The 10,082-nt window shown below is 39.0% G+C and overlaps 1 protein-coding gene across 1 annotated transcript; it reads right to left on the bottom strand.

Moving 5' to 3' along the window:
* Positions 1-1,120: 1,120 nt before the first annotated feature.
* On the bottom strand, positions 1,121-3,298 carry myf5 (myogenic factor 5). The gene is made up of 3 exons (XM_039761747.1): positions 2,726-3,298; positions 1,762-1,837; positions 1,121-1,581 (listed from the first exon to the last, which is right to left on the bottom strand). The coding sequence occupies exons 1-3, from the start codon at positions 3,215-3,217 to the stop codon at positions 1,391-1,393; spliced, it is 759 nt and encodes a 252-aa protein (XP_039617681.1). The 5' UTR covers positions 3,218-3,298; the 3' UTR covers positions 1,121-1,390.
* Positions 3,299-10,082: the final 6,784 nt, after the last annotated feature.

Below are 10,082 nucleotides of genomic sequence, written 5' to 3'. Positions count from 1 at the left end.
GCACCCCATTCACGATGGGTTCCTACCTTGTGTCCAGTGCTATGAGGATTGGTACCAGCTCCCTGATACACACAGTAGAGGCCATTTCTATCCATATAAACTGAACTGTTGAGAACTGTACATGGATACCTATTCAAGAAATTTTTTAAATATCCAGTGATTATGCTTTGATACTATAAAGAGAAATTGGCATTAAACATCTACAACTACCAATCAAAATGGCACAAGGCTTTCACACTTGCACCCTTACATAAAGGTAAGTCTAATTTCTACAAAGCTTTTGTTAACAATGTGCAAAATCTGATAATAGCTAATGAAAATGTCCGCTCCCAGCTGAATAGGATTAGGCAGCAAAAAAAAAAAAGAAAAGAAGTGTTGCAAGACATTTCTCATATGGCCCTCAATTTTTTTTTTTTTTGAAGGACTCATTATTTTTGAAGTATCGGGGAAAGAAAATGCCTCAAAAAACCAAATCAAGAGGTCCCAAAAGCCTAAAGAATGTTTTTGAAGTCTCATTCTCTCCCTTTTAGTCCCTCCTACTGTTTCGCTCAGTATCAGATTTAAACCATTTGCTCACAAAGCTTTTTACCCCGTCTCTGATATCGCTGGATTCCTGCTTTTGCTCAAACCGCAAATAGGTGGCACAACACACGAATATATGGCCCAGTGGCACATGCATTGAGTTTTTAGTTCTGGGGAATGGCACTTAAATAGGAAGAAAATAAGAACGTATAAACTATTAAATGAATTAAACGGGTAGATAGATTGATAGATAGATAGACAGACATGAAAGGCACTATATAAACGATAGATAGATAGACATGAAAGGCACTATATAATGATAGATAGATAGATAGATAGATAGATAGATAGATAGATAGATAGATAGATAGATAGATATGAAGGGCACTATATAAAAGATAGATGGATAGATAGATAGATAGATAGATAGATAGATAGATAGATAGATAGATAGATAGAGTAAACAGTCTACCTCCATGAATAGGTTGATCATGTAGCATACCATACAAGGAGTGGCTCATAACATCAAAATTGTTTACCATTCAATATAGACAAGGCAGTACAAAATAAGAATCACACTAAAAAGTACAACAAATGCTGAATTAAATACAATTTATTATTACTTTAAAATACAATAGAACTGTGATAACTGAAGAAATTTAAATATGGCTCAAAGGAAAAGAAGAAGTTGAACCTGGAATGACATCTTTAAATATTTACACTCAGAATGAGATCTTTTATTTACATGAACTTAAAAGCAGGCATGGTGGCATTTCTTCTTCCACTCTGCTTGCTTTATTTTTGTGCAGATTGAACACTTTCTTTTTGTTGGCCTTGGCTTTATTTTATTTTATTTTGTTTTTTTGCCTCACAGCACATGGTACACTGGCCTTGAGGGGGATGCCCCCGGGGTGCTGGGCTGGGAGTCAGTGCAGGTCAGTGACAGAGTGCTGACGTCTCTGCTGGCCAATACCCCGGCGTTCGAGGAGGAAAGACGCTCCACAATACTTGACAGGCATTGCAGACTGGACACGGCGGGGCCTCTCTCACTGGGGCATTCTGTGAAAGAAAAGATGTTGGACGTTAGGCAAATAACAAGGAGAAATGGCATCTCCATACCTTGCAGAGTGAATTACATGACATGTTTTATTCTACAGTGTATGGCGATTGAATGACCAATGGGTAGACACCGAGCTGAATTTAGTTTAGAGATTATATAAATCTGCATCATCAACTAACCATTCTGCATCTCTGAAGTGTAAGAACTGCCATAACTGTTGCTCCTCGAACGCCAGTCCGGGCTGTTGCACTCCATCTTTGAATCAAAGAGAAAAATATTTGCTAATGTTTTATTGTTAAGAGAATGCAATTTGTAAAATACTTTATTAAATAAGTAAAACATAAAAAATAAACCCCAATTAACAGATGTTGCCCATTATTTAGGGCACAATCACTAGAACTTCATTCTTGTGACACCAGTCTGAACATTCTGTCGAGCGCAGATGCACAAAATTTGGAGATTTTCTGTTCAAAATGTAGCTCAGGACATTCTTGTGTACACTCTTTTTCCTAATTGCCATTACTAACCACCAGCCACAGTATCCACCCTGCAAAGCATAGCGAATTGATTGTAGCACACTGGAAGATATACTACCTTTTGGAAGATGAAACTTTCCCAGAGTAAATCCGCATTAAATCCTGGCACTCGGTGTCAAATGCCATTGTGAAGGAATGCATCAACATGAGTGCTTTGCCAGCTTTTTTTCTTTGCGTTAAGTACTGTGTCAGGCATAGTACAATAAATCTACTTCAAATAATTTATGCCACTATGACAATCAAAATAGTATAACTTTTCTTTTCTGAAATGAAATGAAAAAATGAAATATTTCTGTCTAATCTCAGAATTGCATTTTAAGAACTGCTATATAGCGGAGTAACAGCAAATAACAGTAATAAAGTGCTGAAGGAGCTGCTGGACGTGCTCTGCTAATCATTTGGAAGCCACAGGTTTTAGTTTTCTAACAGATATTTTGGAAACCTACCAAAAAGCTTTTGAAACACACACATAGTAAGAGGGAAAAGTGACGACTAAAATTCATTAGTTGAAGAGCAGAGTGTTACCTTGTTTACCCACCACTTTATACACAAACGCACAGAGATAATCTAAAAAGAACATTATTTGAACGCATTTCTTTGAACTTACCATTCCATCTGAGCAGTTGGAAGTGGGGCTCCCTGGTTCAGAGCTGCTCTGGCCTGGCAGGCTGTAATAATTCTCCACTTGCTCTCTCAGGAGATCCTGCAGGCCCTCAATGTACTGGATGGCATTGCGAAGAATCTCCACTTTAGGAAGCCTTTGATTGGGGTTGACCGAGGTGCACCGCCTGAGGGTTTCAAAAGCTTGATTGACTTTCTTGAGCCTTCTCCTTTCTCTCATAGTGGCTGCCTTCCTGCGGTCCACCGTATTCGATTTCCTCTTGCAAGCTTTACAAGCCCACATGAGACAGTGGCCAGCTTGGTGATGACCACTGGGAGCCCGCACATGCTCATCTTCATCCGAGCCCTGAAAATCAGCCAAAGCTGCAAACCTCTGTTCAAAGTTGTCAATGAATTCAGAACCTTCAGGTGAAGGCATGCATGAGCTGTGGTAAAAAAGCTGAGATGGGGAATAGTGGCAGTTATCCTGGACCTCCATGGCACGCTGACGTGAGAGTCACTTCTGAAGTTCCTAAAGCTCTCAAACTTCAGCTTCTTAGAAAACCAGACGTAAGTGATAGTCAACTGTGAAGTGTCTGAGCAGCAGCCAGAGGGTCTTCTTATATATCTGAAGCCCCCAGCAGCTAGCCCACATTGGCTGCCTCTTAATTAGCATAGCCGATCAGCCACATCAAAGATGACAGAAAACTCCCTCCCAGTTCACAGCTCTGCACTCAACAGGTCCTTTTTACTTCTTCTCCTTTTTTACTGCTCTTGTCAAAATTCGGAGACTTTCTGTATAGCAACTATAACATAATTTGCTATAAAGTTAATTAAAAAAGGTTTCACTTTTAATATTAATATGTTGTAAAATGTGTACAATAGAGACTTAAGAACTTTTAAGGCATTAATTCTACAACAATTACAAGCTAGATAAATAGATACAAACTACTATATGCTATATAATGAAAATATAAATAGATAAATATGAAAGGCACTATAAAATAAAAACATTGATGGATATGAAAGGCATGATATTATAAAAACATAGATTGATAGAAAAGGCACTATATAAATGATAGATAGATAGATAGATAGATAGATAGATAGATAGATAGATAGATAGATAGATAGATAGATAGATATGAAAGGCACTATTAGATAGATAGATAGATAGATAGATATGAAAGGCACTATGAGAAATATAGATAAATAGATACAGTAGATAGAGCACTACATAATGGATAGATGTCGTATGTGATAATAAATAGATAAAAGAACTGTATTACACATCAATAGATACATATGTATATACATAGGTAAGAAAGGCATGATGTAATGGAACAATAGATTGATATTTCATTTTTTATTTTCATGAAACCTTTATTTACAGTTTTATAATAGACAAGCTATATTACCTTACCTGGAAATAATTACAGGTTTTTCTACAAACAATGTACTATTTGTTAAATGTAAAACATTGTTAATTACCCATATTTATTGAAATTCCTGAAAGTGATTAGTTGTCTACTAATAACTTTAAACATTAACAATGCATCTCTGTTCCCATATTGTCTTGCTTTCACTGAGTAGACATTTGTGTTTCTTTTTCTTTTTGAAATAGATAGATAGATAGATAGATAGATAGATAGATAGATAGATAGATAGATAGATAGATAGATAGATAGATAGATAGATAGATAGATATTTCATATCATTCCAGGTTCAACTTCTTCGTTTCTATTGAGCCATATTTAAATTTCTTCAGTTATTGCAGTTCTATTGTATTTTAAAGTAATAATAAACATATTAAAACATATTTAATTCAGCATTTGTTGTACTTTTTAGTGTAATTCTTATTTTTTACTACCTTGTCTATATGAAATGGTAAACAATTTCTATATTATGAGCCACTCCTTGAATAGTATGCTACATGATCAATCTATTCATGGAGGTAGACTATCTATCTATCTATCTATCTATCTATCTATCTATCTATCTATCTATCTATCTATCTATCTATCTGTCTGTCTATTTCTATGTTTATGTGTGTTTGATATTTAAATATCTAAATCCAAAATTCACTCTATGCCTGCTGTCTGCCAGTTGACAATAGCAATGGTCTTCCTCTTTAAATACAGTATATTAACGCATGTATAAAGGCGGCCCTACATATACTGTGTATATATATATATATATATATATATATATATATATATATATATATATATATATATATATATATACAGTATAGATATAGATATATATAGTTCAGTGCACTGCTTGTGTTTAAGCGCTGATCTTTTCATCTGTCCCACTGCTTCCTTGCGCTGGCCCGAGCTCGCCGATTTTATGGTCGAGACAAATTGCACCGTTACAGATGCGTCCCAGCTGCGATGGGAAGTGTAAAATTTCAAACTGAGCAAATTCACACAGCGCAGTGACAAAGGCCTGGGACACTCTAACGGATCATCGAAGGTGTTAAGTGATCATTAAATTGGTAATGAAACTATTAGCACGGTTTCGCTATAGTGGTGTCATCTTATAGTGGACTCGATAATGCGACGTTGGGCGTGGCTTTAATTTTCTTTTTCTTCTTGTTTACTGAAATATTGAAAATGACTGATTTTTCATTAAATTCTTCCACAAGTAAAGACAGAACACCATTTTTTTTTTAAATTTCACAGTTAAATGGCTCTATTGAAAAGTCAGCTATTGACGAGCCGTGTAAGTTCAGTTGAAGAAAATTGGACGTAACGCGTCTGTCCAAGTGATCGGTATGAACTCTCGAGGATGTTGACGGATCGGTCGGTGTTTGAGAGTGCTGCGGATGTGGAGGTTCAATGCTCCAGGGGCTCAGTGTTGATCAGAAAGCCGGCTAATGGGAGATGTGATTTGCCGGATGTTCAATGGGAATTGCAGTGCTGAAAATTCCACCCAAACAATCTTGGCAAAGGGATCAGCAAAACACTCAGGAATGTTCTCATTATCTCACTCTAGCAGGATTTGCCAGCTCCCATTTTCTTTATTTCTTCTTTCGTTTTTTTTTGTTTTTTTTTTTCAAAATGGGGTGCACGTTACCTTTAGTAAGGGCAGGTCTTCCTGGGCTCGAGGTTGTGGTTTAAATTCTCCAAGACTTCATCGAATCGGAAAGCGTTACTCAGTTTTTCAAATAGTGGCAAATGCATGGGCTTCAGTGTGGTATTTTAATCTTATGGGGATGGGGATTCTGCACCTGCGCCCATGGAGAGGGTGCCCAGCGATGGGTAGAACTACACTCAGTGTAAAAACCGTAATGTTAGGCAGGCTGGTTATTTGTATCATTTCAGGGATTAAACACTTTCCGTTCTGAGATTTTCCATTAGTTTGACTTCTTGCTATCACTGAAAAATAAAGGAACACACATTGTGAGCTGAATATTTAAAGCGGCCGCCGTGTTTCGTTTTAGTATCGATTAACACTAAAGGCGGTTACAATAATAGAGAACTGAGCATGAAATGAAATGCCAAACAAGAGAGCTGAGAAACCAGGAGGAAACGCGATGTGTGTAGGTTGGCACTCCGTTTTGTTATCGCATTTTAAAGCCCCGGTGTCCATGTGCGTCTCTTGTTTCCCATAGCGCTGCTACTTGCGCTTTAATTTAGAAGAACAACAAAGTACAACGTGATGACAGACTAAGTATACAATGGAGATGTTTCACACTCTTTGGTAAAACGTTTGGTCGCTTGCAGCTCTGGGAACTGCGCACACCTAAGAAAACATTGAGGAGCGGCCAGTGCCGTGTGGACCCGGGGACAGCTGAGGAAGACATTGGCCTGCGCCTGTGAACATCGGGACTACCGGAGAGATCAAAGCAGATTGACTGCGAACAGGACGGGGAGTGTGGGAGCGCAGGGCGGCTCATCATCCCGACTCCCCTTCTGGGTTTGGGGGTGGGTTGCTTCTGCTCGAATTTGTTGACTGTATCTATCAAGCTGAAAAAGTCATTTCGAACAATAAAACGATCAAATTGAGATAAGGCACAAAATACCATAAATACTGCAATGGCAGTATAAGAAGCTCCGGCCCAGTACATGTCTGATGATGTCGACTGTTAGAGTGAACAGCGTTAACATGCTGGGCTCAGAAATAAAATAGCGCAGCGGTGCCGAATATTAGCGCAGGTTTTGTCTTTTTTTTTGTGTGTGGGCAATTAGCACATCAGCTTGAGCGCTACTGGTGATGCTTTAATAATCGATTATTAACGGGCGACAGAATGGGCCATGACGGCCTCCGACCTCTACCGTCCCCAGTGAAGTCGTGCCTCTCGTGGGAGATCATCCTCAAAGACCCCACTGGTGACCCGTGGGCGTGTGTGGCAGATCGGCGTCCCGTCCAGTGCCACCCTTGAGCTTTCAAAGTTGAAGCTAACGGGCTGCGTGTTGATGTGTTGAGTCGTGTTAATAAAAGACAGTGAGGTCATTTGTGTATTTGGTGGGCCTTTAAAATCAGGATATTAAAAAAAACACACTTCAGCTGCAGTTGCTACTGGGATGAAAGCACAAGGCCTTACCAGAAAATGAATGAATGGATGGATTTGTCATTAATACATGAAAAGAGCTGCCTTGTGTGTGTTTATTTATTTAATGTTCAATCCGTTTATTTTCTAACTCACTTACTTAACCTAATTGAAGTTCACAGTTACACAGTGCCTGCCATGAAAGCATTGACCACAAGGCTCCAAAGGGCCACTAATCCATTGCATGGCATAGTACTGTATATTATTTTAATTTCCTCCATATATAATCGGTTCCCCTTAATCTAGGGTTGTGAGCGCCAGAGCCTATTTTGGCACACAAGGTAAAAACTGAACCTTGGAAGAGGAGCCAGTCCATTACTGGACACACTCATTCACACACCCGCATGGCCAGTTTGTTGTTTTAATGTACAGCAGGCATTTTTGAGGTGTAGAAGGAAAGCTGGGCTATCCAGAGAAAAATTCTCACAATTTGCCCAAAAGTGCTTCTCATAAGTCATAAAAAATAATTATTAGGGCAATTGTTATGAGCTCAGGATATGATGCTCAATGATAGTAATAAAAAGGCGCATAATGAGCTTTGAAAAACAACCATGTATCCATTAATGCAAATCTTTTAAGTTAATATCACGGGCGTCCCAATAGCCAAAGGCAGCACTGGATGCAAGGCAGAAATGAATCATAAGGCTCACACACACTCCTCCGTATGCACATGGTGCACACTGGAGTCATTTGAAGTTACTAATGTGGACAACTTGGTAGTGGCATGCAATGAAATGCAAGTAAGAGGAAATGCAGCCAAACTGGAATAAGACACCTCAGATCAAAAAGAAATCACCAGATCACTTCAAATGGAGCAGAATGGTGGCCAGCCACTAAAGAGCTGAGCTGCGGTTACATGAACTCGAGATGATTATGCTCCATTAGAAGTGGGAATATCTCATCTTGACCATATTTGCAATGACACAAATAGAAAACTGATGGGTGTTACGCCATTCCCTCATAAAATGTAGGAAGGACAAGTGCAGTGGTATGGCCATGTTCTACAAGCAGCCAGCCCCTGGCATTGTCTACCACTTTGAAATTGATGTGTAGAGGCCTCATGGAAGACTAAAACACAATAAAGAGAGACATGAAAATTGTTAATCTATGCCCAGATGACGCATTTGATCATTCAAAATGGCGTTCTCAATTCTGAAATACAGACCCTGCACTAGCAGGTAAACATTAAGCTGATGATTACCATTGTTAATTTGAAATGTGCATGTCACAAAGTGGAAGAAATCTTAATTGGTATACATTTACCGCTTCATTACACATTTGAAAACATCTTCTGGAATTACCAAACAAAAGTAAAGATTGCTGTAATGCAGATCTCAAAGCAACACGTCCACATGTGTCTTCTCAGGTTTTATTGTAATATGCAGTGATGATGGACACAGCAACAGACCATCCTATTAATATTCCACAGCGATGGACACCACCATGGGCCATATGTGCCATGAGATGCCAAGGAGGGGAAGGCGGCTGCTTGGCCTACTGCAGGTCAGCCACATTTTGACTTTGCTTATTCCAAAGAAGTGTGGACCACCTGGATTTTTATATCTCAGGGCACTGTTATCTACAGTCTTTGTTTTCCTCTCTTTGGATTCAAACTGGCCAAGTCCTATACTGTCTTCATTTCTGTTACCTTCCTCAATTTTGCACTTTTTACAAAACTAATATTTATTAAATTTCTCCTTTGCCAAACACCTCACATAATTTAGAACACTTAATGTGATGTATTCTTATAATTGTTGTTGGTTTTTCAATTGTTCTGCTTTTGCATTATACAGTATATATTATTATTGCATTATATACGCAATCATGGCCGATATTATCGGCACCCCTGGAATTTTCCCAGAAAATGCACCGTTTCTCCCAGAAAATTGTTGCAGTTACAAATGTTTTGGTATACACATGTTTATTTCCTTTGCGTGCATTGGTACAACAGAAAAAAAGACAGAAAAAAAGCCAATTCTGACATAATTTCACACAAAACTGGACAAAATTATTGGCACCCTCAACTTAATATTTTGTTGCACGCCCTTTGGAAAAAATAACTTAAATCAAGCGCTTCCCATAACCATCAACAAGCTTGTTACACCTCCCAACTGGAATTTCCGACCACTCTTCTTTTGCAAACTGCTCAAGGTCTCTCAGATTTGAAGGGTGCCTTCTCACAATAGCAATTTTGAGATCTCTCGATAAGTGTTCAATCGGATTTAGATCCAGGCTCATTGCTGGCCACTTCAAAACTCTCCAGCGGTTTGTCTTCAACCATTTCTGGGTGCTTTTAGAGGTATGTTTGGGGTCATTGTCCTGCTGGAACACCCATGACCTCTAACGCAGACCCAGCTAGCTGACACTGGGCCCTACATTATGTCCCAATATCTTTTGGTAGTCTTCAGATTTCATGATGCCTTGCACACAGTCAAGGCATCCAGTGCCAGAGGCAGCAAAACATTCCCAAAACATCTTAAAACCTCCACCATGTTTGACTGTAGGTCCTGTGTTCTTTTCTTCATAGGCCTCATTCCTATTTCTGTAAACAGTTGAAAGATGAGATTTACCAAAAAGCTCTACCTTGGTCTCATCTGTCCACAAGACGTTCACCCAGAAGGATTTTGGCTTCCTCAAGTACATTTTGGCAAACTCCAGTCTGGCTTTTTTATGTTTCAGTGTCAGCAGTGGGTCCTCGTGGCTCTCCTGCCATAGCATTTCATTTCATTCAGATGTCGACGGATAGTTTGAGCTGACACTGTTGCACCCTGAGTCTGCAGAACAGCTTGAATATGTTTTGAAGCTG

This window comes from Polypterus senegalus, chromosome 8 (assembly GCF_016835505.1).
Source record: "Polypterus senegalus isolate Bchr_013 chromosome 8, ASM1683550v1, whole genome shotgun sequence".
Taxonomy (NCBI): domain Eukaryota; kingdom Metazoa; phylum Chordata; class Cladistia; order Polypteriformes; family Polypteridae; genus Polypterus; species Polypterus senegalus.
This window is presented reverse-complemented; position numbering and strand designations above follow the sequence as displayed.